This window comes from Paroedura picta, chromosome 3, assembly GCF_049243985.1.
Source record: "Paroedura picta isolate Pp20150507F chromosome 3, Ppicta_v3.0, whole genome shotgun sequence".
In the NCBI taxonomy this organism is placed as follows: Eukaryota; Metazoa; Chordata; class Lepidosauria; order Squamata; family Gekkonidae; genus Paroedura; species Paroedura picta.
Genome location: NC_135371.1, coordinates 100,546,211 through 100,573,705, shown reverse-complemented (window position 1 = coordinate 100,573,705; position 27,495 = coordinate 100,546,211). Strand labels below are relative to the sequence as shown.

The window sequence follows — 27,495 nt, the reverse complement described above, 5'->3', positions numbered from 1 at the left end:
GGAAGCATGACTGCCCTACCTGGATGGGGTACAACTATCAGTTGCACACTCAGCTAGGAACCTGGGTGTGATCTTCGACACCACCCTCTCCATAGAGGAGCAGGACACCACAGTAGGATGGCTAGCTTTCTTCCACCTATGCCAAGCCAAGCTACTAGCACCCTACATGGCCCCGGAACACCTAGCCACAGCAATCCAGGTGACAGTCACCTCTAGGTTGGATTTCTGCAACCCACAGAAAGGGGAAGAAGAACAAAACACAATCTGCCAAATCAAACTTTTAAAGAGAGGGTGCAGCTACTAAATCACTAGTGACTAGAAATGAGATGTGAGTATTCATCTTCAGACATGGATCTAGCAGCATCTGCAAGCTATGGATCTGTTCCTTTAGGGAGAATGAAATCCAATTAAAAATTGGATATTTTCCAAATCCTGGACTGGCCCCTCTAATGACCAGCAAATCTGTATGCAAGAGAATCTGGGAGGGAAAACATTAAGAGAATTCTCTCACTCAGCTATACTTGGAAGTTGGCTCTACCATCTCATTGGTTAGACATTCAAAGCAAATTGAATTATTGCTTTATTACAGTCCAAGACCAACAAACAAAAATGGATTTCAGAATACGATACTGAAATATCAAAAGTGGCATACATACAATAATATAAAATATCAAAGCAGCATACAATACATAAACTATGGAATAAAATAATTCATTCCCTCATTTAGTCCAGAGGCTTCTGAGCCTAGATGCCATCCATCCAAACTTGGCCACTTTAAACATTAATTCTTTATTCCTATCTGATGATCACTGGAGAAATGGTGCAATCTCTGTTTCCTGAGGGAGCCTTGAGAAATTATGAGATCTTTAAGAATCGCCTTATAGATTTTATGGTTAGATGTTGAGCCTCCTTGGCCTTTGCTTGCCTTCTGTGTTTCATCTTATATGTCACCTCTCTTCTTCTCTCTCCTACCTGGGCTTGGAGCTGTAGCAAGTTAACTTTTTTGAAGTTAATCTGTTCACAATTAATTAAAGGTACTTACATGAATGTGTCATAAGATGTGCTTTTGTATTTGTAAGTGAATTTCTTTCACCGGAGTCAATTCATCTTTTAAAAACTTTTGAACAGCATTTTTCCTTGAATGAGAAATGTGGACGATTAGGGATACTGTGTAAATATGCTTCCAAGTCAAATCATTTTTTTTTACATTTAACCAGTAGGTTATGGGTCTAGAGTCTATCAGAAGCTAATGTTTAAAAATAAAGTATTTAATTAGCAGACTCCCCTTGTGATGTTAATTTTGATCAAGCAGACATTTGGAGATGCCAAAATTTACGGCTGAGAACTATAGAAGCTAGCTTAAAAAAAAATCTCATATTTGAGTAAATGAAGTAAATGAGCTGCTGGAATCCTAGAGGAAGAACAAACAACAGAGAAAGGCAAGGAATCAAACTTTTCGATAGTAAAAAATGGCACTGCCAAGAACATTATTATGGGATCATTAGATGACAAACAGGCTTTCAAGTCTGAAAAATCTCAGACAGGAAAATGTGTATGAGTCTAGAAGAGTATTTTGGGTTTACTAGTATTAAATCACAAGAAGCACGGATAAGAAAACTTTGCAAAGTAAGGTTATAACAGAGAAAAATATGAAAAATATCTGGAATGAGGCAGGTGCTTGAAAATCTAGCAATCTGTGGCTTTAATTTAATTGATGAACAAAAGGCAAATATTATGCTTGGGATTTTGAAGGGAAGACTTTTCTGCATTTAGGTGTGTGTAGTCAAAGCACTCATGATCACATAGCAAACCTGCACTGGATTTTGGAAAAGTCATGAGAATATCATAAGTATGTCTACATCTGCTTTATAGACTGTAAGAAAGCTTTTGATTGTGTGGATTACAACAAATTTTGAAAAGCCTTGCAAAATTTGGGGGTGCCAGTACATTTGATTAAACTGATGTAGTCACTCTATGCAAACCAAGAAGTCAATGTAAGTACACCATTTGGTGACATTGACTGGTTCAAAATTGAGAAAGGAGCGTGTGAAGGTTGTATTCTTTCTTTCTTCCTGTTTAACCTTTATGTTGAAATCATTATGAGAGAGACTGAACTGAAAGAATCCAACACTGAAATTGAGATTGGAGGAAGGTATATAAATAATCTTTGGAATGCTGATGACAATAACCTCCTGTCAGAAACTAAGGAAGGCCTAGAACTGCTGATTCTAAAGATCATATAAAAAAGAAATTTGGCCTTTTTAAAACTAAAAGACAAAAATAATGACCCCTGCAAAAACAGATGCCACAATAACAATTGATGGTGAAGAGATTGAATGATTTCAAGAATTCATTTTTCTTGGATAACAAATTGATGGGAGTGGCAATTGCAGTATGGAATAAAATGTCAAATTGCTCTGGTTTGCTCAGCAATTATGAGCTTGAAGGGAACTTGGAAAAGCAAGGACATAAGCCTAACTATCAAATGTAGATTAGTTAGGTCTATCATATTTTCAATAGCCACTTATGGCTGTGAAAAATGAACTATGAAATACTCAGACAAGAATCGATTAATTTCAACTCTGGAGTTGGAGAAGCCTTCTGTGGGTTCCATGGACAGCAAAAGTCACAAACAAGGAAATACTGCACGTAAAGTCTGGTAGGCAAAATCACGAAACTCTGGCTCATTTGCTTTTGCCATGAGATTACCAAGAGTTGGACACAACTAAATGTTTGACAACAACATTCTACAAATAAAATGAAGCCCAGCCTAGAAGATCTCTTTAGGGAGTATATACTGTATATACTCGCATATAAGCAGAGGCACCTAATTAAACCACAAAATGCTGGAAAAACTTATAAGCCAAGGGTGGTGTTTGGATAGTAGCTTTTTCTCCTTTCCTCCCCTCCCCCGTTTTGGGCAGGATTTTTTCCCCTTTTCCTCCCACCCTCCTCCTCCCTCAGCTTTCCCTCTGACGCCTCTTGCCCTTATTCCTTCCTCTCGGGGTGTTTCCTTCTTCTGCTCTCTGCTCTTCCTCTGAGACAGTGGCTTCAGAGCTTCCTGCAACACATGCTAGCCTCGTATTAGCCTTGTTAAGGCAGTGAGGGGCGAGTCAGAGACTGCTCTTTCCCTCGCAGGCTTGTTGCGTCTCTGTTGTACCTGCCTCTGCTTGTTCAGGCAAGTATACTTGTCCCCCACCCCCACCCTCCTGTCTTGTCTGGAAGCTGGTTTTTTAATACCCACATATAAACCGAGGGGGACTTTTTCAGATTAAAAAATGGCTAAAAAATTTGGCTTATACGCGAGTATATATGGTAACCCCCCCCCCCCCATACTCTTCTCTTTCTCACCAAGGCTGGGAGTCAAGTTTGGCTTCCAAGAATTCAGCATTGAATGCACAAGTTCTCAAGTATTCCTTATTTGGAAAAATGGTCTCCTTCACCTAAAAGAAGAAAAAGAAGAGTTGGTTCTTATATGCCGCTTTTCCATACTCAAAGGAGGCTCAAAGCCGCTTACAGTCGCCTTCCCATTCCTCTTCCCACAACAGACACCCTGTGGGGTGGGTGAGGCTGAGAGAGCCCTGATATCACTGCCCGGTCAGAACAGTTTTATCAGTGCCGTGGCAAGCCCAAGGTCACCCAGCTGGCTGCATGTGGGGGAGCGCAGAATCGCTCTCACCTATGGCTCTCACTGGCTCTCACAAAACAAATGTGCTGTTTCAATATAAGAGAGAGATGCACTTTTAATGTATTAGCTACCTCTTCCCAGCTGTTCTTCTGGCAGAGATTTCTCAGTTCATAAATACTGCCCCCTTTCCAAGACTTTGTAAATTCAGGGGATAAACCACAATTGAAGGAAGAGCTCAAAATTTCCCATCTATCCTTTTAATTATTCCCCACCCCCACTGTTTCTCCCCCTGAAAAAATTACAGCTTGCAGTTTCCCTTGAGATTTGGAGCCTGACCACATGAAGCAGCTAGCTCTGAGTGCATGACCCCTCCACAAGCTCAGAGAGGGAGAGTACACATGGCCACACCAGCTGTGCCTCCACACAATCACTAGGTCATCTTTGTGTTGAGGAAGTGTGAGGAATGGACACTGCAGTCTTTGTATCTGTCCAACCAAGTGAGGCAACATGCAGCAGCCACTCCACCTTTTTGGTCAAATAACTTATACAAGGGTACTCAGTTGCCGCAATGGTGTGCAACTTGTTCAGGTTGCACAGCCAAAATGGCCAGTCACTCAGCAATGCTGCAGCCAAACTGAGCACAGTGCATGACTCGTTAAGCCTGTACTTCCTTAAATGAAATGACCAGTGGTTGGGAGGAGAAGTGCCGTTCCAGGGCTGTTTGGGCCTCTGGTTTTCCACTGGAAGCCACAGATACTCCCCCACCCCATATTTGCAAATTTAACCATTCACAATGATCCTGAGAATGGAACATCTGACACACAGTGAGGTTCTAATGGAAACTGCTTAAAGGCACAAGCAGGTTACCCCTCTGGAATATTTAATATTGCTGGGTTTGGTTGATTTTTATCCAATTGGTCTAATCGTTTTAAGTAATGGTTATGCAGTTTTCAGTCTGTTGTGATCTGCCCTCTAGATCTTGTGTAAAACGGTGATTTTATCTTGGACGCTGGCAAAAGGCACTTTGACCGAAGGGGCCCAATCTGAAAGCAACTCCGAAATGCAGGCAATGAGCTTTGTGTAAACTCTGACAAAGAGCATCTCTGGTTTGTCTGAGCTTCATTTTATTTGCTGTTCCACTTATTCCATTAGCAGAAATGACAATCTTAAAATGGACTCTTCTTCAACAAACTGCAGTATCTTTTGGTGAATTTCACTTGCAGATTCATCATCGCTTTGCCATGGCCTGTATTTTGAAGATTCCTTGCTGTACGACAGGATCTACATTTTCTTAGTCTGCCATCATTTTGTGAGAATGCAACTTCTCATCACAAAGATGGATTTTTTTACCTCTGGGAAGACAGGCAATCTGTTGGAAGTTGATAAAACTATTAATGTACCAGGCTATGGATTTACAGAAATTAAACCCACAATTAGGCACATGTAAAGTTTTGTTTGGCATCCTACCAATGGGATATGAATATGTAGTTGTGATGCTGAGAAATCATGTTTGCATGCCACACACCCATACCCACACACAAGGCTTGGTTATCAAAAACATCAAAGTAATTTTGTCACTGCAATAGTCTAATAAAATGGTAGTTTTATTTTAGTGTCCTAAATCCACTTTTGCAACATTCTAGATCTACTTACACATACTTATTATTTAAACAAAGCCAAATTGTTAATGTGCTAGTAAAAAATAGCCCCAAAGGTGAGTAATATGATTATGTGTGTATGCATGGAAGGATTTGGTATTACTACATTTTAATGATGGTGTCTCTGTGCTCTACAGAGTAAGCAAAAAGCTTTTCCTTGAATGGAAACACAGTAAAGGAAAAAGCTGTACCTGGTGATTTCTGCCTCTCATGCAATCCCTATCCATGTACAAATGAACCCCCTAGCACTGTACTCAGAATGAGATTTTCAATGAATTTTGTTTTTCTGCTTTGCATCATATAAATCAATCTCTCTCTTCCAATGCCTTTATTTAGATATACACAAGCTTTACTTTGATTGCTAGTCATATGATTATAGACGTTTACAGAAATCCAAAACCATCAGTTTAAAACCTGTTTTGCAGGGGAAAGAGGAATGAAGGCCACAAGGCCAAGCACCCTTGCATGCCTGCAGTTTTCACAGATAGACTGGTATTTCTACCATGTTTAGCTAGCTAGATTTTCGTTCCAGGTGTTCTGCACAAGGTCATGTGGAATATTGATAAAGAAGCAATTGAGAGAACATGTGCTTGCATCCTGCCTTCATCATTAAATAATAACACTCATTTCTACAACAGGCATCTCGTTTGAAATCTCAGCAACAATGCAGTGAGAGAGGGTAAGCCGTGAAGTCGCAGGAATATGGTTGTTAATTTTCTAACTAGGTATCCCCTGTCTAAGGTGGTGCGCAAGGAATCACTGTGTGTCACATTTCTATGACAGCTACAAGAGTGAGTTTTGTAAAACAAAAACAGCCGAAAGAGTGGCAATTGTTCACTCCGCCACGGAAGTTCGGCTTGAAGTTGTCACAACTTTGTTCTGATCTTCGTAGCACACTGTTTGAGAGAGGATGGAAGGAGATGCCCGCATTATACCCTTACAATGGGAGCAGCCTTCTTCTGCCGGGGCGGGGGGAGGCGTCGGCCGCCTCAGGGCCGGCTTGTGTGAAAAGTCCTCGTGGCGGTCCGGGCAGTTCCGCCACCTCCCTCCCGGCAGCCGCTCTTTCTCTCGCTCCGTTTCTGTCAGTCACTCCGCGCCTGAGCTGAGGCGAGCGGCTGACGAGAGGGCTGTGGCGCACTCGAAGCCTCTCCCCTCCTCCTCCTCCTCCTCGTCGTCGTCCCCCCCCTCACCATCCCCCCTTAGAGGCAGGAGCGGGCTGCTTCCACCGGCGGCAGGCGCCCCATCGTTGCTTGAGCGCTGTCTGGCCGGTGGCCGCCATGGCCTCGAGCGGCGGGAGGAGAGGGCGGGAGCTGGGGCCGCCTGAGGCGGCGGACGAGGAGCTGCCCGTGTACCTGGCGCGCCCGGGCACCACCGACCAAGTCCCCCGTCAGAAGTATGGGGGGATGTTCTGCAGCGTGGAAGGCGCCTTTGAGAGCAAGACGCTGGACTTCGGGGCGCTCAGCGTGGGGCAGCGCGGAGCTCGCCGCCCCCCGACGCGGCAGCAGGAACCGGCGCCCCCACCACGTCCTCAGGAACCCGCGGCCGGCGTCGTCGAAATCCGGGCAGCCTCAGGCAAAGAGCGCCTGCAAAACCTCAGCCGCGAGGATTACAAAGTAAGGGGGCGCCGGCGGGCGGGCGGGAAAAAGGAACATCCTGGGAAGGTCCCTGCCCTCCTCTTACGTTGCTGAGCAGAGATGAGTGATGGAAGGGCAGAGGGAGGCCACAGAAGGTGGCTCGAGTGCATCGGCCGTACTTTGGCTAGGGAAGGGGAGAGATGAGAGACGAGGGAGAGAGGTTCGAGGTCAGCTTGATAGTCTGTGCTGATAAGGAAATCCCACTTTTATTCAGTGCAACTCCCTGCCAAGCAAGTGCGTCTGGTCCTTCTGAGAAACACTAGAGTCATGCATACACGACTTAAACTTCTGGTCGAACTACACATTGCCAATGAAGGTAAAATGAGTTCTTGGCCTTCGTTTTTGTGGCCTGTTTCAGAATTGCGGTGGTAGTAGTTTTAACCGTTGCCAGGAGAGAGACACGGAGCCTAGCTCCTCTCCCCCCTCCTCCTGACATATAAACTTGGCATCTGAACAGTGTGTGTGAAGTTTTGAGGAATCTTGTTGTGCTCTTTCCTACCACTTCCCCAGCAGCACTGTAGGCCCGAAGGTAGTTAGCATAAAGCATTGCAGTTTAAGAATGTGAATCATAATTGAGTAAAATAAATCTGCTCTGCCTTAGTACATACATTTAGAGACCATGTGATCACATTTAAATTATTATACATATTATTATACATTATATTATAGTGAGTAATAATAACCCTACAATGGAAAGCTGTTGCTCATTCTATCCAAAGCATGCGGTATCTTAAATCTTGCTCCTCAGGGTGGTGGTTAACCAAGAAAGGTCTGTGTAATTTTTTTCTGTTTTCTTTCTTTTTGAGAGAGAGAAAGAGTGAGCAAGGCCCTTCTTTACACCAAACTGCAAGTCAGCAGCATTTTTGAAGTTATTAACTTAAAAGGTCTATGGTATGATTCCAAGAATGGTCAAGCAAGCATATTGAGGTTACAGTGAGCTTAAGTCATATTTGATAATATGTCTATTTTTAAATAGAAGAATAACCTTTTATTAAATTGTAGTGCACATATCAAAATCTTTTGATCTTCTGCTGGTATTAAAAAACATGAAAACTTAAATATTGCTTCCTAAGTTGAGGCTTCAGATTTGTACCAGTAGGTAGAAATGTCTTTTTAGGTTTTGACATTGCTTATCTGCAGTTGATCAAATGACAGGGTAACCAGCATAGTATAGCCTGAATTTGTCACATGTCAAGAAGCTAAGCAGGGGTGGTACTTGGAAGGCAGACGGCCAAGGTAAGACTTTGCAGAAGAAGGCAATGGCAAAGCACCTCTGCTTCTCACTTGCCTTGAAAGCCTCTTGCTGGAGTCACCATAAGTAGGATGTAACTTAATGGCACTTTACATACACACAGAGAGAGTTGAGCAAGCATTCTACTAGGATATGGAAACTTTAAGGAATTATTTATATCCCTTTTGGACAAGTAAATGGACACTGGGTGTACAGTTTTCCACTTTGGGGTAATAATATTTCTGAGGGCTACTGAAATTAAACTGGCATATGGCTCATCCATTGAGAGGGAAGGTGGCATGGTTTAGTTGGATCTTTTCAGATCTTGGAAGCTTAGCTTCCATGGAAGACTACCAAAGAAGGTAATGGCACACCACCTCTGTTTTCACTTTCCTGGGCAACCCCACAAGGGATTGCCATCACTTGGCCATGATTTGATGGCACTCTATGCATACACACACAGCTTGTCCATTACGTTGCACATCATATCACCAGAAATAAGCTAGCAATCTGCTGTCTGTTACGAGGCTTGTTCAACATAATTTAATGCACATTTTGTTTTCAGAACCTGTGGTACATTTATAAGTCACTTTGAATCCTCAAAAGGCAGGTTTGTAATTACTTAATCAATTTCATTGACAGACATTTCGCCCATATAGATATATTACTAGTGTAGAAAAGCATATTCATTGCCATATATTTTGTATTCCACTTTGATTCTCATTGAGAAAGGTAGACAAAAAAAAATTGTCCTTACAGTCCTTACTGTCAGAGGGTGTGTGGGACACATACCTTCTCTGGAGTGACTTTGTCAGAGCCCCCTCCCTCACAAGCACACACACACTTTCCCTCCCCTCATACCACCCGGTTTCCCCCTTACCTGTTCATTTCCTAACCTCCTCCCTGCTTTCTCTTCTCTCTCACGTGCAAAGGCACACAAGGACTTCCCCTTCCCCCCTCCCTTTTCTCCCTTTACCAGTGGGTTTCCCAAACTCCCTCCCTCCCTCCAAGCAAGCAAACACATGCAAACACACTCACTCCCTTCCCTTCCACCCTCCTGCTTACCTGCTCCTGCTCTGCTGCCTTGACCCCCGCGGGTCGCGTGCACACATATGCACGCATGTGCACACATGCAAGCACATGCACTCACTCCTTCCCCGCTCCCACTTACCTGCTCCTTCTCCACTGCCTTGGCTCTGTGGGTAGCGCAGCAGCTGCCCAGGGGGCGGCGCAGCCGCTTCAAATGCCTTGGAGTTGGGGCAGCCACTGCCTCAGCACCTCGCAGTTCATACAGAGGCTGCTCAGGGCTGGTGCTGCCCGGTGCTGCTCTGGCCTCGGGGGCCGGGCAACCACTGCCTCGGCCACAGTGGGTCGTGCAATGGCTGCCCAGGCCCCATGATCCAGTGCCACCACTGGCTGGGCCCTCTGTCTTCTCATGTGCTTTGTGGGCGGAACAGATCTGGTGACTAAAAAAATGGAATTACTGTACAATAGCCCTCATTTTTTATGCCACTAAAGGTACTCTGATTCTGAATCTGAATAACCCTCATTTCTCATGCTAGTACAATCCTGCTCAAAATCATACAATGCATAGCAACAACCAATGAAATGGAATTACTAGATGTTCAAGATGGCTTTCAATTCGGGCGTGGCACTCGTGATCCCATAGACCTGCATTGGATTTTGGAAAAGTCATGGGAATATCATAAGGATGTCTACATCTGCTTTATACATTGTAAGAAAGTTTTTGATTGTGTAGATCACAACAAATTTTGGAAAGCCCTGCAAAATTTGGACTTAAAATTGTAGGAAGGAATATAAATAATCTTCGGTATGCTGATGACAATACACTTCTGTCAGGAACTAAGCAACGCCTAGAACAGATGATTACAAAAGTCAATGAAGTAAGTAAGAAATCTGGTCTTTTCTTAAACACCAAAAGACAAAAATAATGACCTGCAAAAAACAGATATGTCACAATAACCACTTACGGATTTGAAAGTTGGAAAATGAAAAAACTGGGCAAGTGAAGAATCGATTAATTTCAACTCTGATGTTGGAGAAATCTTCTACAGGTTCCGTGGACAACAAAAGTCATAATAAGGAAGTACTATAACACAAAATGTCTGGTATATTATTGGTAGGCAAAATCACGAAACTTCGGCTCACTTACTTTGGTCATATAATGCAATCCAACTCAATGGAGAAAGCAATTATGCTAGGATTAGTCAGTGGAAAAAGGAAACCAGGTCGACAAAGGTGCAGGATTGGGGATTGTGGTTGCTGTACCATGGGATCGCCAAGAGTTTGACATGACTGAATGGCTGACAACAACAACAACAACAAAATTAATTTTCTGAGACCCCTGGATCAGTTGATTGCCACCCATGAAGGCTGAATTGCAGTACTTTACGATGTGTGCAGCCTTTTCAGTCCAGTTTGACATTGGCTTCCTGATGTTCTATAAAGAATCACTCCAGTCTAATCCCATTGGAGTCATTTTACATAGGATTGTACCGTTAGTCACTGTGCTGCTGTAGTTACGGTTTAGGAACATGACAGATATGGAAAGAAAAATGAACTAGCCATCTTGAAGAAGAAATAGAAGAGCTGTTTTTTTATACCCCATTTTTAACTACTTGAAAGAGTCCCAGTGTGGCTTACAACCTCCCCATAACAGACACCCTATAAGGTAGATGGGGTTGAGAGAGCTCTGAGAGAACTGAGAGAGATCTCAGGGAAGAGCCCTAGGAGAATTGTGACTAGATCAAGGTCACCCACCTGGCTGTATTTGGAGGAGTGGGGAATCAAACCCGGTTATCCATATTAGAATTCACTGCTACTTCTCTTTAACCAGTACACCATGCAGCCTATTGATAAATAGCTGTTGATATTCTTAATGTCCTGTATATCAGCGGTCCCCAACCTTTTTGCAGTTGAGGACCGCCTCCGGGGGTGGGGAAGAGCCGGCGGCCTGGGCATCATGCATGCGTGTTTTCGCTGGCAGGGGCGCTAACGCGCATGCGCAGAGTTGTCGCACATGCGCATTTTTGCAAGCAGGGGGCACTAACATGTATGTGCGGCAGCTCTATGCATGTGCGTTTTTGTCTGCCGGCATGCCAGCGGACACACCTGCTTCTCCCCCCCCGCGCGCAGAAAGAAGCTAGCTGGGCCGCGAGGGAAGCGGCCACTTTGGTGGCCGCTTCGCTCGCGGCCTGGTGAGCTTCTCACTGTGGGGGAGGGGGAGAGGCAAGCGCGGCCGCTGACCAGGGATTGACAACTCCCACTGTATATCCTTCCCCTTCCCAAGTAACAGGTTCCAGTGATCAGCCATGTGTTATATGTCACAAATAAACACACACAGCATAAGAACACATCTCAGAACACTGGAGAACTAATACATACATCCTGCCAGAGTGTACTCTGGTGTTCTTGAAAATGCATTTACCACACGTTGTGATAACCTACATTACCAGAATGTGACATCAGTTCCATAGTGCCCTATTAGTCGGTATTATAGTAGTGGTTTTAATTGGGCTGCTGCAACACGAGCAAACAATGTAATGTGGAGCTAATGTCTCCCTCTGGTGATGAAGGTGTAGCTGCCTACCTGACTTATTCCCTTAGCCTGCAGAAAAGAGTTCTGAGCATGCCCAACTTTGAGGGCTAGCTGGCCCGGTGTGTTGTTTCTCGTACTGAGCTACCTGGCTGGAATATGTGCCGTCTGTTGCATCTGGGTGAGAGAACAAAATTTATATCCCAAGTAAGTGCTAGGAAGATCTTTTTGGCTCCCTTGAATATTCCATATTAGACTTCAGGTTGGCATGCTTAAAGGAGATTTTAGTACGAAGCTGTTGAATTGGGATTCCAGTGTTCATTTCTCCTCATCACCTTGTGCCCAGAAGGGACTGGGTGGCTAGCTTCCAGTAGAAAATAACTGCTGTTTGAAGGGAGATGTACACTATTCACTTTTCTGAGCCAGTTCATCAAGTGTTGGGAGTAGTCTACACACATTCTGAATAATTTACTCTTTTGGCTGCATCTTGTTCTTATCTGTACACTTTCTCAGTGTAATCTAACGTTCCGATGTCTTGGCAAGTGTGTGTGTAATTTTCTATAGCAGCCTTTTTCAGCCTTTTGACCATGGAGGACCCCCTGAAATTTTGCAAGATTTGAGGCATCCTAGAAGTTATGTCAGCTTACCATGCCTCTCTGCAATATCACCCAGAAGTGACATGCCACTAGAAATGACACCACAACTTGTGTTAACAGGCAGGCTTGGGAAGTGGGGGAGACAGGAGGCAGTTTACAGCAGGAGTAGGTGTACAGGCTCTGCTCCTCCCAGGTGCAGAAAGCAGAAGAGAACACATGCCTGGGAGGGGAGCAATGGGAGTGGCCAGTTCCCTAACTTGTGGCTGAGTCCACTAAGTCAGGAGTGGAAATGCTGCAGTCCACCCGCAGAGTTCCTAAGGACCCTGAGGATCCCTGCTCTATAGTTCTCACAGTGGATTCTAGGAAAGCTATGCCACAATAAATTTAGTAATCTTTACAGTTTGTTTTAACCATGTTTTCACAAGTAATGTAATGTTATGATTGTGCAAATATCTCTTAGATTTGAAGATGAGCACTAAAGAAAACTTTTAAGGCAGGGGTAGTCAACCTGTGGTCCTCCAGATTAGCGATCCCCAACCTGTGGGCCCGGACAACATGTGGTCCTTCGACTAATTGGAGGTGGGCCCCAAAGGACGCCTTCTCCCCCCCCCCCGGCCCTTTACAACACACTTAGGGTGTCATCGTCTCCCATCACTCCCAGATGGGACTATCTCGTTGCAGAGGAACAAGATCAGGGTTCCCATTGATTTGTCATTGTCATGAGTTAAAATTTCCATGAAAATAAAATGTTCCTTATGTTCATTGTTGTGGCGTGTCTGTATCTTATTTTTAAGGGATGTTTAAACATTACCATAGCGATCACAGAGCGTTGGGGCAGTGGTTGAGAGTAGAGGAGTAAACTACCCCCCCCACCGGGCCTCAGTAAAAGGCGTTGAGTGGTCCCCGGTGAGTGGTCCCCGGTGTTGAGTGGTCCCCAGCGATAAAAAGGTTGGGGACCACTGCTCCAGATGTCCATGGACTACAATTCCCATGAGCCCCTGCCAGCATTTGCTGGCAGGAGCTCATGGGAATTGTATCCATGAACATCTGGAGGACCACGGGTTGACTACCCTTGTGTATCTTAAATGTTCATAAACCCACATTTCTTCGCCCTAGTCGGGATTATTGGTATGCCTTGGAAAAGGACTGGACCCAGGACCGGACCCAGAGGGTTGTAGTGGGGGATGAGTTCTCGTGTTCCTATAGACTCCCTTGTGGGGTCCCTCAGGGCGCGGTCCTCTCCCCCACATTATTCAACATCTTTATGCGCCCTCTGGCCCAGCTGGTACGGAGTTTTGGACTGGGTTGCCACCAGTACGCTGATGACACCCAGCTCTATCTCCTCATGGATGGCTGCCCGGACTCCCCCCCCCCCCCCCCCCCGGAACCATTCGCCAGAAGTTTGGAAGCAGTGACAGAATGGTTCGAGCAGAGTCGCCTGAAACTCAACCCCTCCAAGACGGAGGTCCTGTGGCTGGGACATAGGGGGCAGGACCAAAAAGCGCGCTTACCCACCCTGGCAGGGACACAACTCACCATCACGTCCCAGGCCAGGAACTTGGGTGTGACCATTGACGCCTCCCTGACTTTGGAGACGCAAGTCAAAAAAGTAGCGGGCCAGGCATTTTTCCACCTTCGCCAGGCCCGACTACTAGCGCCCTACCTGTCCCCCGAACACTTAGCCACAGTGATCCATGCAACGGTCACCTCCAGAATAGATTTCTGTAACTCGCTCTACGTGGGCCTTCCCTTGTCCTTGATCTGGAAACTTCAGCTAGTGCAAAACGCAGCTGCTAGGGTCCTCACTGGCACATCTTGGAGGGCCCACATCCAGCCAGTGATGAGGCAGCTGCACTGGTTGCCAATTGCTGCCCAGATCCGGTTCAAGGTTCTGGTTCTAACCTTCAAGGCTTTACGTGAGTTGGGACCCACATACCTGAGGGATCGCCTATTGCCCCATGCCCCCCGCAGGGCCTTGCGCTCTGCGGGTGAAAATCTGTTGGTCGTTCCCGGCCCTAGGAAGCATGCCTGGCCTCGACCAGGGCCAGGGCCTTTTTGGTCCTGGCCCTGAACTGGTGGAATGAGCTCCCGGGAGAGCTGCGGGCCCTGCGGGATCTTTCAACGTTCCGTAGGGCCTGCAAGACGGAACTCTTCCGCCAGGTTTATGGTTGAGGCCGGGGCTGATAATAGATCTATGCCCCCCCCCTGGGGACTCGGGTTCTGGACCCGAAGCAAAACATCATCAGGACCTCCTCTCCACCCGCTAGTAGTGGGAGGGAGGGGGGGGGAAGTTGAGCTGCCGTTCTTGCCATGTTGGTAATATTGGCAATGTTATTATAGTTTTTATGTGGTTTTAATGGGGATTTGTGATATTGTTACCCGCCACGAGCCGCAAGGGAGTGGCGGGATATAAATATAATAATAATAATAATAATAATAATAATAAAACATATTGCAGAAAAGATATTGTTCTAAATCTCATGTTTCTGCTCTTTGTTTTAATAAAGACATTCTTTGATATTTATATTCCTTTATTTGAGAATAGAAGGGATATTTGTCTCTTCAGCATCTGTTCTGGTACTTTAACTCATTTCCCCCCTAAGTAATTATTCTAGGAAGTGGTCTTTTCCATGACAGCTGGCTGTAATGCCACAAAATGTGGGGTTTAATGAAATTGCAAATTACAATTTTGCTTTAGGATTAGGTACAGGGATGATCTGGTTTTTGTGGGGAAAACGCTTCAATACTTCAGTTGAAGCCAGTGGTTGCTAAATAGAGTTTCAGTGAGAGTAAGAGGAATATTTTAAATAATAGCGTTTCCACTGTTTTTTACAATATGATATTACATATTTATCATAGTTACACTTTAATATTTAAAATCAGAATATGTGGTCAGCATATTTTGTTCTTTGTTTCAATGAATCCCAAATGGACTTAAAAGGTTATATACATATTAGCTTTTCTGCTGTCTACAGAGATCTGTGTCGCTTGAATTTTCTGCATGGTTGTTGTTGTTGCTTAATACAATTTTATTCATAATTCCCCCTTCCCAAAGTACTCAGGGCTTTTAACAACATATACCACCCCAAGATGTCATAGTGAGGGACGGTATATAAGCTGAATGAATAAATAAATAAACAATACATTAACACAATACAATCATTTATCATCATAAACATTAAAATAATAAATTAACATGCTACAGTTTAAAATAAAATTATTCCAAAGCCACCACTTCTCAGATAGTGAATATAGATTAACAATCTAGTGATGTTTCAGGCAGGTAGGTTTCAGGCAGATAGCCTCAACTGTAGGCCTGGCAGAACAGCTGTTTAACAGGTCCCGTGGAAATGTCCTAGAGGAGAGTTTTTCTTTCTGCTTCTAGTTTTTGAAATACAGTTTATGAAGTATATTTTACTTTATTTCATTGCGCTCTGTGTAATCCAGTTTTATTGCATCGTATATACTGGTCTTTATTATATCATCTATTTTTGCAACTTGTATTGAGTTTCAGTGAGAATAAATGTAACCTTTAATTGATTGTGTACATGCTCACAGGTATCAATGTCACAATAACAATTGATGATGAAGTGATCGAATGCATTCAAGAATACATTTTTCTTAGATCACAAATTGATGGGAGTGGTGATTACAGTATGGAGATAAAATGTTGAATTGCTCTGGGTCACTCAGCGATGATGAGCTTGAACCGAACATGGAAAAGGAGGGACATAAACCTGAGTACCAAATGTAGATTAGTTAGATCTATCATATTTCCAAAAGCCACTTATAGATATGAAAGTTGGACGATGAAAAAATCAGACAAGAGAAGAATCAATTCAGTTGAACTCTCTTGTTGGAGAAGGCTTCTGCGGGTTCCATGGACAGCAAAAGTCACAAAAGGAAATATTACAGTGTATAAAGTCTGATATATCATTGGTAGGCAAAATCACAAGACTCCAGCTTACTTACTTTGGCCATATCATGTGATCCAACTCAGTGGAGAAAGCAATTATGCTAGTATTGGTCAGTGGAAAAAGAAAATCAGGCCAACAAAGAACACAGTGGTTGGATGCTTACTTCCTCCATGCACAGAAAAGGCAATGAATAGTCATTATCTTGTCTCATACCAGGAGTGCTGATGCTTCTCTGCAATAGCAGACAATGCTGCCATTTTCCTTGAAACGTACTAGTTAGTAAGTTTCTTGCTTCTTGGAGCCATGGTACAGTGGAAAAGGCTCATCCCAAAAGTCGATGGTTAACTGTGCTGGGCAACAGGGGGTGCACAGCCAGCCTTCTTTGCTGCTCTAGGTGAAGTCACAGCCAAAGATGCTACTTTCCCCCTAATCTCTTTTAAAGGTTGACAAAATGAAGCATGAGAAAGAGCCATCTATTCAGGCATGCACTCAGGAGCCACAGTGCAACAGAGGAGGTCAATTCAGCTTCCATCAACAAATGAACCACAGTAGACCCAGCTGCACATATCCACAATCCTAGTGTGAACTTTAATCTACAATATGGTGCACACAGAATATTCTCCTCTTCACACTATGTCAGTAGGAGAATAAGGCAACCCTCTAAAATTATTCTCTGTCCACCAAGACCAATCTAGCAAAACTTCTATGAAAAAGTGGCCTTTATCAAGAAACTGGCCCCTTCAGATGATTTCATGCTAAATCAAGCAATTATCTACACTGATAAATCATGTAAATCATGAAAGTTTCTTTGAGAACTTAGGTCAAGCTGCTTGAAGCTTCAGAGAGTCAGATAAGTGAGATGGGAAGTAACCCAGGCGCCAGTGAGACCATTAGGACTGGCAGTTTCAAGGCTACAGTAATTTAGGAGGGCACATTATTAATGCCCAAAGCTAATTGGTGTGTGTGTGGGGGGTAGTTTAATCAAACCCAATGCAGCTGCACAGCATTCAGTCTAATTTGCAACCTCACCTGATTGGTTGACTTACCTGCTTAGCAGTATTACTCAAGTTACATCATTGCTTGTGACTGTGTACAGTTGCTTGTAAACATGTTTAGCTTTCTTAACTTAGCTCTACAGATTTGTTATTTTTATATTAACTACTCACTGCCATTTCATATAATATTCATACACAACTTTGTAATAATCACATTACGTTAAGGTGACCAGTTTTAACATTGGTAAAGCGGGACGCCATCGACTGGGGGGGTTCTTGATTAAAAATTTGGTCTATATGGAGCAACAAAAAGTTTCATAGAATGCATAGAATGCAAAAATAGTATTGTAATATATATATTTTAATTTCAACATAAGTCCAATTTGCCAGGTACCCCCAGATGCCCCTCCAAAATTGGGACAATCTGGTCACCTTACATTACATATATTTTGTAATGTTTCAGAATTTTGGGGCTTAAATCAAGTGGCTAAACCTATAGCATTGGTTAGAGAAAGACAATAACTTCTTTTATGATATGTTGGAAACCTTTTATTGACTTCTTGAAGGAAAGAGAAAAAAATGGCTGGATGACCTGTGGTTTTGAAGAATAAAGAAAGGAAATGTAGATTTTTCTATTAATAAATATCTAGGTAAGTAACTGTCTAATTAGATGGGAGTGAGATCAAGGAAGAGAGCATTCCTTCTTTTCACTTGGCTTCATCTGTAGAGAGTAATTGTCTAGGTGCCTCATCTTTCCTGTATTTATGCAGTGGCAGCCACATTTGTGGTAAGCAGAGATTCCTACTGCATGTCTTCATCTCGGTTATACATGACTCTGACTACTCTGCTGTGTTTAACTCGGGTAAGGGTCAGGTTGTGGGGTGTGGCCTTTAAACTCTTGTGGTCATTGTCACATATTCAGCATTACTGGAAAGGAAGACTTGCTCTGCTTACCTTGACTTTTTCTTTGGCTGTCATGTGTGTGCTGCAGGAGTGGCTAATGAGATGGTCATGACAAGGACCATTTATGCACTGGGAATTTTACTGCCCCAGTTCCCATGCAGTAGCACAAATTGGGGGTGGATGAGGCACACTGGAGCATATGCTCACCCATGTGGGTTCAGGACCAGGTGGGGCAACCTGCCACAACTAAAACTACAGCCTGCAGCCCGGCATGAAACCTCCAGTGTGTAAATGGTCAAGCACAGGCTTCTGTATACTCAGAAAGGAGAGAGAGCCTTTGCCTTACCACAGGAGAAGGCCAGATGTTACTTAAGCTCTGAATGAGGTATGGAGGAGAACCATGAGAATGCTGATGTGGCTTTGACAGATCTACGGTGTCTTCTACTATCCTTTTTCTCTTCCATATGGGATAGTATGGGAAAAGGAGAAATGGAAAAAGGTTATAACTGTCCTCCCCTGGACTTTTTGGCATGTTTTACATTACAAAAAGATGAATCTGAGAAACTAGCTATTTTAAATAATAGTCTGTAACATGTAAAAGTTTTCTTTAGACAGCCTGCATATCCTTCCTACTCAGACATGTTCAGGATCTGGATATTTTAAAACATTTTGGGAAGTTTGTATTCTAAATCTTAACTTTTCACTGTGAATTTCTTTGATGTACAGTTCGAATCTGTTTGCTATTTGTATTTGATTGCATTTCCATATGTGTTGTTCAGTTAGGATTTTAAAAAAACACTTAAAAGCTAACATAGGCATTTGGATCCAAATCAGGGCAGGGCAGATGTGTGTGCTGTGGCATTTTTTTGGTTAAGTCTTGGTACCAGTACGATAGATATACTGAACAAATATTTAATACATGTGAGATAGAAATAGTTAGGAAATCTCCCCTTGATTAAATGCATTAGAAACTTTGGTTTAAATTAAGGAAATGCTGGGGAATAATAAAATGTTTTATAGAAATGGGAGGAGAAATTTCAATGTGGTTCAAAGCATTACAAAAATCCAAGTGCTTTGGGAATGAATTTTTGTGGCTTGTGTGACACTTGTGCTTAAGAGGAGTAGATTTGATGAGTGCAGGAATTTCTTGGGTTTGTAGTTCTACATGTGTGTAGAGGGTGGTTAGTGTGCAGGAAATTATGCAAGCAGGGACTGAAATACAGTTCAGCTTTGACTGAATAGCATTTGGAATAAAATATGCAATGCTTCATAAATCGAGGGGAGGTACATATATATATAAGATAATAATTTGGAAGTGCTGATGTGATCAAAATAAGGTGACCAGATTTTAACATTGGTACGCATTTTATCCCCACAACAACCTTGAGAGGATCTTCAATGCCTCCCTGTCATTGTAGGCTTAGGTCTTCAAGATAGCGCATCTGGCATTTTTACACCTTTGCCAAGCACCTGGCCCTGGATCATCTAGCCACGATGATTAATGTGATGGTCACCTCCAGGCTAGATCACTGCCCTTGACACTGTTCTGGAAATTGCTACTGATCCAGGAAGCAGCAGCTCTGGAGAGCCTCAGGCAGAGTCTTTTCACATCACCTACTACTTGATCCTTTGAACTTGTAGATGCTGAGGATTGAAACTCCGACCTTTAGCGGGCAAAGCAGATGCTCTACCACTGAACCAGGACCTTGCCCCAAATCCCTGGTGCAGAGAGAAATCCCCACTGAAATTTTACAGTGCTTAGAATGCCCTCCTGCCTGCTAGGCAGAAGAAAGGATTTCCTTAAAGTAAATTCTCATTTTGCAAGTGAGGAGGGCAATTTCACACCACTGCTTGATATTAGGCAAGTATGCTAATTGCATGTGGTGAGGTAGCTAGGGACTCCTGGAATATAATTCCTTACCCATCTCATGTATAGTTCAATTCCTGCAGATCTATAGTTTTGGCCACATTGACCCGATACCAGAGATAATGTAGAAGAGAGCAATCTTGTGCTGTTAGAACTTTTATGTTTTAGGTGAAAATGTCATGCTATTCTAATGCAGTCTGAGACCAGGAGATTGTAAGAAGATAGTTTAGAGCTACCCTTCCTCCAGATCAATGCATATACAAAATTATATGCCATGCATATAGTATCAAGAAGCATGTTTCCATGTGAGAGAGGTTTGTATTTGCTGTTGTGTTGAATAGGCAGTGGCTTGAATCCCATGAACCACTAGTATGAGTTTATTTAATACAGCACTGCAGCCAGATGAACTATTTGGCAATAAACAATGTGCAATAAAAATTACAGATATTTTCTAAAAATAGAGAAAAGATATTAAAAGCTACTTAAAGATTAAAATTACAGGTTACAAATTTAAAATTTAATAATAAAAGTCTTCTAGGTTACCATTGGTGTAGCTTCAGCTGTCTTTCCCTTGTTCTATAAATGTGAGCACAATATTTGGCAACCTGCATGACAAACAGTTCTGCAGGGCCTGCAAAAGGGAGCTCCTCCACCAGGCATTTGGTTGAGGTTGACCTGGACCATCGCTTCCAATTGGCCCTCAGGCCCCCCCGCCTCCTATTATGACCACCACTAATCTGCCTAATGCACTGGGTCCCAGTAAGAGTTGAGCTGAGGCTCCTTTGCAGTTCTATCTTATTATTACTGCTGTTATCATTTTGGGGTTATTATTGCTGTATTGTTATTGCTGTTGTCACATGTGTTTCCTTATGTTATCTGTACCTGTTTCCTGTTCCCTGTAAATCACCCTGAGCCTTCGGGGGAGGACGGTATATAAATATAAATAAAATAAATAAATAAATAAACAATGGGGGCATTTACGCTCCACATTTGACTTTTCCTCTGCCTGTGTTATCAGGCATCCCTGTGACTCTACCACCCCAGATTTACAAGGGAAGAGTCTTTCAGCTATTTGGACTTGCTTAAAATAGCTGACTAGGATGGCAGAAGGTAATCCCTTGCTAACCTAAATGCTCTCCTAGAGTGTTTTGCTTCCAAAAAAGATAGATAGTCAGTGGGGGCTTGAATATATCTAGTATTCAATGGTGCAACATACCTAGGGGAGCATGGAAGATCTGTTTGGCACTCTGAGTCCTCAATTCTTTGTTAGGCTGCTGTTTTTGCTTGGTCTTTTCCCATTTTGAGTATTGTTAGTGTAGAAAAGCCTAGTCTTAATTTCCTTCTCAGTAGCCAGTCGTCACTGAGATCCATGAACCACTAGTGGAGAATGTTAATGATCTAGTAGCTTTCCTGTGCTCCTTCTCTTTAGGAGCTGTTTCTGATCCTGGGAGAATTTATTCCCTGGATCGAAGAACTTGTATATACTAGTAGCTGTAGCATTTAAATGTCTGTAGTGGACAGGAGGAAAGCTATTGTTTATTGGATTTTTCAGTCACTGCTCATCTGAAGGGTCTCCTGGTGACTGAAAACATTAAAACCAATAAGGTAAAACAACATAATATAATAATAACAAATATAAAATATTAATATTAAAATACTACAATATCACAGTACCACTATTAAAATAGTTCAAATATGTGGTTATCCTCCAAAGGCCAACCTAAACAATTCAGCTTTTCTTGCCTTGCGGAAACTAAACAATCCCAACAGAGCACAGAAGTCATTTGAGAGTACATTCAACAGGGAATGGACTGCGGCTGAGAAGGCCCTTCCCCTGGTGACACCTAACTGAGTTACCATGGGGCTAGGCACATTCAAGAAGCCCCTAAATGATGACTCAAGGAAGCATAGGGTTTTATCAAGACAGGGAGTCCTGTAATTACAATGGTCGCAAACTATTAAGAGCTTTAAAGGACACCATAAATTGTATCTAGAAACTAATTGGTAGTCAATGCAATAGTTGCAGAATTGGAGTAATATGAGTGGACCGTGATGATGTTCCAGTCAGCAACTTGGCAAGTTCATTCCGTACAACTTGCAGTTTTCAAAGTGTTCTCAAGAGTAGTCCTACGTAGAGTGAATTGCAGTAGTCCAATCTGGAGGTGACCATTGCATGGATTAATGTGTCAAGGTCTGACCAAGACAAATAAGGAGTCAACTGGGAGGCCTGTCATAAGTGAAAAAAATGCTGACTGTGCAACAATTGTTTATCCAATGATAGCATAGAATCCAATGACACCCCAAGGCTCTGTGCAGCTGTCAACTGGATACCATCAAGTCTTGGGAGTGACCCTGCAGCTAGCATCTTAGTCTTTCTCAGCCACATAACTTCAATCTTGGATGGATTTAAATTCAACCACCTCTCCCTTACCCACTGGAATACTGCATCAGGATAGTTCTGAGAGCTACATATTCAGGTGGAAGAACTGAGTGTCACTAGCATATTGATGGCACCCAAATACAATAAGTAGCCCTGGATTTTTTGATATACCTGGGGCAAATCCAGTAAGAACTCCAGATGCTGGTGCTGATGCTGCCAGTGGTGAAAGCAAGGGTCTGCGCTTTACGAAGATGCATCGAATAGCAGTTTGGAATGTTAGAGGATTGACTCAAGGAAAATTGAAATTTGTCAAAAGAGAAATGGTCAGGTTGAACATTAACTTCCTTGCCATTAGTGAATTGCATTGGATAGATGATGGTTTCTTTCAATTGGAGAAGTTCACCATCCACTATTCAGGACACAGCACCATAAAAAGGAATGGTGTGGCTTTCATTGCAAGCAAAACATTTTCTTGAGCAGTGGAATCATGACAATTCAAATTTGTGTCGAGCCTATAAATATCACAGTTGTCCAAGTATACACTCTGACAACTGATGCAACAGAGGCGGAGGTTGAAGACTTTTATACCACCATCCAAGACACTTTAAAACAAGTACCCAAGAAAGATGTCATTTACATAATGGGTGATTTTAATGCAAAAATTGACACACAAGCAGAGGGAGACGTTACTGGCAAATTCAGACTGGGAGAAAGGAATAATGCACATGATCACCTGGCACAGTTTTGTCATGAAAATCAGTTTTGCATCATGAACACTTGGATCAAACAGCATAAACGTCGCCTATACACTTAGACATTACCAAATGGACTAAACAGGAACCAAATCAACTATATCTTATGCAGTCAAAGATGGTCCAATTCAGTCCTTGCTATCAAAACATATCCAGGTGCTGATTTTAGTTCAGGTCATGAATTGTCATTGGCTAAAAATCGAAACAAAACTGCACAACATCAAGAAGACATCAGGATTAAGGTAGTTGGATGTGAATAAAATTCCGCTCACGTGCAGTGGAGGGAAAGATCAATTTCAAATATTCAACACAACATAGAAGATGCCTGATGAACTGTGGCAGGAAATTCAATCAATTGTTGAAACAGCAGTTAAACACTTTCTCCCTCTAGGTCACGAGGACAGCTTGGTGGGTGATTTCCCATCTCTCTTTGAGGGAGGCAGGTCAAAGGAAAACTTCCTGTCTCCCTGTTGGGAAACACCCTCCTCTTGCCAGTCTTCTTCCTGCCTCACATGAGGGAGCATGCAGACTAGAAGTCTCCTGCTTGGAAGAGAATTTTTCTTTACAACCCCTGTTCCAACAATTTTTTGCTGCTCCCCTGCTAAGCTTTCCTTCCTGCTATTCCTTTTTTCTTTCCCGAGAGAAAGAGCAGAGAGTGACTTTGAAGCAGGGAGCTGAGCACATGGCTGCTTGTTAGCAGTGGCCATTTTGGATTGCTTTCCTTTTTGCTTTTTTCCTTGCATTTATTTTTCCCACTGCTGGGAGGTGGCCTCCAGCAGGCAGGAACACAATTTTTCGTCTGAGGATGAGCAACACTCTCAAGAGGCCCCAGTGGGGCCAGTTGATTCCAGAGATGCCACAGCCACTGTGGCACAAGGAACCTTGGTGCAAATGGCCCCCAGGAGCAAGGACAGCACTCCTTTTCGCACCAGACCGCTTCGGAAGTGCGCCGCCCCCTCAAGCCATCTGACTCAGCGGCTACAGGAGAGGGGCCTGATCCTGGCACTTCCTCAGCGGGGAAACGGTGGAGGACTGATCCTGAAGGTCCACAACGTGTGAGACAGAACCAGCCTGAGGAACTGGGTAACGTTGAGTCTATGGCAGAACATTTTAAATTGCCTGCTGAATTCTTTACCTTCAGGCAAAATTCTAGACAGGCAGAGATTGCTAAATTCTGTAAGCAAAGCCTTGCCTCTTCAGCCAGGATCTCCAGGTCCCGTTCCCATTCCTTTTTCCCTGACTCGATCCCATGGGCAAAGCTCCTCCTCTCATCAAGGCAGATCCACATCTAGATGGCCCACTAAGGCAGCATAAAAAAAAGGCCCTACTATGTCTCCAATTGTCAGTCTGAATCCTCTGAGGAGGAAACTGAGGCCAGGGAACGGGAAGAAGGATAGAAGGTATTATTGTCCCAAGGGCAGTGGGGAGTTTTTCCTAAGATACAAACCAACTTAAAGAACGTCCCTTACCAGAATCCTTTGAAAGAAAGATCAGGGCTGAATGGGGAAAGCCTATTGTAACTAAACAGTTTCCTTCCTTTATCTAGCGTATGTATGACATGCCAGAGTATGCTGAATCCATGTTACAGATTCCTGCAATAGATGGTCCAGCGGCAGAATTGCAGACTTCTGAGGATGGCGAGGGATATCTTCAAGATATCATGGGCAGAAGGTCAGAGACTGCGTTGAGAAAGCACACAAGGCCATGGCAATAGCAATTAGAGCTGCTACCACTGCCTCAATTGTTGCAAGAGCGTCCATGGCCAGGTATAAGAAATTGCTCACATTGATTCCTGAATCAGAGGGGTGCCTCCAGGAAGGCACCCACCGGATCCTAAAGGCTTCGGTGTATAATGCAGACGCTTCCTTAGATATAGTGGTCTTTGCATCCCATGCTTTGGCTTCTACCACTGTGGCTAGACGACTGTTATGGCTCAAGGCCTGGCAGGCCGTTCCACACTCTAAGACTCAAGTTACTGCTTATCCCTTCCAAGGGATGGAAGGAATATAAATAATGCTGAAGACATTGCCCTCCTGTCAGAAACTAAGGAAGGCCTAGGACCGCTGATTACAAATGTCAATGAAGTAAGGAATATATTTGATCTTTTTTTAAACACTAAAAGAAAAACATAACCACTGCAAAAACATGCTGCAATAATTGTTGGTGAAAAGATCACATGCTTTCAAGAAATCATTTTTCTTCGCTGACAAATTGGTGTGAATGGTGATTACAGTATGGAAATGAAATGTCAAATTGCTATGAACTGCTCAGCAATGACGAACTTGAACCGAACATGGAAAAGCAAGGACATAAGCCTGAGTACCAAATGTAGATTAGTTAGATCTATCATATTTCCAATAGTCAGATATGGATGTGATAGTTGGACGATGAAAAAATTGGACAAGAGGAGAATCTGTTTGTGTTCTAGTGTTGGAGAGGGCTTCTGCGGGTTCCATGGACAGCAAAAGTCACAAACAAGGAAATACTACAGAGCATAAAGCCTGATATATCACTGGTAGGCAAAATCACAAAATGTGCTTACTTTGGCCAGCTCAGTGTAGCAACTATTCTAGGATTGGTTAGTGGAAAAAGGAAACCAGGCCAATAAAGAATGCAGTGGTTAGATATAATCAAAATCGACACTGCTCGGGGCATTACATTATATAACTAAAAGAATCGATGCAAGATTGAAAATTGTGGTGACTGTTGAGCCATAAGCTTGCCAAACTTGCCCTGGCTACTGCATTCTGCACCTGTTGCAGTTTCTAGATCAAAGTTAAGGGTAGGCCTACGTAGAGTGAGTTGCAGAAGTCTAGCCTAGAGGTGACCATCGTGTGGATCATTGCAGCTAGGTGTTCTAAGGCCAAGTAGGGTGCTGGTAGTTTGGCTTGACAAAGCATCCAGAATCATGGCCAGGTTCCAGGCGGAGTGAGCTACTGATAGCTGCATACTGTCCAGATTGGGCAGATGCGCTTGCTCGCTTGGATCATTCCTGCCCAGCCAGAGGACCTCCATATTTGAAGGATTGAGCTTCAGATTACTCTGGTTGAGCCACCTTGTCACTGCTTCCAGGCAGCTGGCTAATGCTTCTTGGGGAGAATCAGGGCAGTCATCTATCAGCAGGAACAGCTGGGTGTCATCTGCATATTGATGACAGCCCAGCTTGAACTTCTGTATCAGTTGGGAAGGAGAGCACATGAAGATATTAAAGAAGATTGGATAAAGCGCCACTCCTTCCAGGACTCCGCATGTGAGCTGGTGGCAGCTTAAAGATCTCTGTCCTAGTGCTATCCTCTGTCTGCGACCCTAGAGAATGGAGATCAACAATTGAAGAGCTGTCCTCTGAATTCTGGCATTGGCACGGTGGTGAGCTAGAAGCTCATGGTCGACTGTGTTGAATGCTGCTGAAAGGTCTAATAATACAAATGTGCTTCCTCTTCTGCCCACCTATGACCCAGCTAAAGGACCTCCATCTTGGAGGGGTTGAGTTTCAGGTGACTCTGCTTGAGCCATTCAGCTATGGCTTTCAAACATCTGGCGAATTGATCTGGAAGGGGGAGTCTGGGTGGCAATCCATGAGGAGATAGAGCTGGGTGTTATCAGCATACTGATGACATCCCAACCCGAAACTCCTTACCAGCTGGGCCAGAGGGCACATAAAAAATAACGTGGGGGAGAGCACGTTATTTATCTCCCAAGCAGGATCAGGGCTAAAACAGTTCCATAGGGCCTGTAACACTGAGCTTTTTCACTGTGCTTAAAGGTGAGGCCTACAGATTCAGCATCAACAGCTGGCCTTCTTACAAACAAACCAAAATAGGAACACACAGAAATAACAGCTAGATGCTACCTACTGACAACTACATAGCACTTTATTCCCATACCCCACTGTCTAAGAAATGGAAATACATTTAACATACTCCTGAATTTTTAATATTAACTGTTTTCACGTTTAATGTTTCTTTAATTTTAATGTGTCAGTGTTTTAGATCTGTTATTATGGATGCTCTAAACTGCCCTGAGCAAATAATTTGGATAATGATTAATATCCCATATGAACAATTACAGTGGGAAAGGCCATGTGAGAGTTTGAGACAAGCTGAATTATGCTACAGATGAGAAACAGTTGCTATGAATAAATGGTGAAAAAAATAATCGAAACAAAAACAAACCTCCTGTCTGTTTTCCTGGAGACAAATTGAGATGACAAGAAGATGCCATTGAAGTGTATTCATCCAACAGTACTTCCGTGCTAAGGATGTTGTTCCACCCATGACTTCCCCACCTCTCAGCTGGGAAATGAATGTTTTTATATTGATTTTGATCCAACAACATATGTTCCTAATAATCCAAAAGATGAGGGAGTTACCCCTGAGCA

The 27,495-nt window shown here is 43.3% G+C and overlaps 1 protein-coding gene and 1 long non-coding RNA gene across 2 annotated transcripts in view; one reads left to right on the top strand and one right to left on the bottom strand.

Moving 5' to 3' along the window:
• Window positions 1-694: 694 nt before the first annotated feature.
• Window positions 695-6,352, bottom strand: LOC143832490 (uncharacterized). Its single transcript, XR_013229284.1, has 3 exons — window positions 6,228-6,352; window positions 3,352-3,443; window positions 695-1,136 (listed from the first exon to the last, which is right to left on the bottom strand). It is a non-coding gene; the product is annotated as an uncharacterized LOC143832490 (long non-coding RNA).
• Window positions 6,353-6,404: 52 nt separating this feature from the next.
• DPYSL3 (dihydropyrimidinase like 3) overlaps window positions 6,405-27,495 on the top strand; it is a 109,163-nt gene continuing 88,072 nt past the window's right edge. The window contains exon 1 of the mRNA XM_077326987.1: window positions 6,405-6,899. Within this exon, the coding sequence (XP_077183102.1) occupies window positions 6,564-6,899 (336 nt within the window). The 5' untranslated portion in view covers window positions 6,405-6,563. The remainder of the gene's footprint in view (window positions 6,900-27,495) is intronic.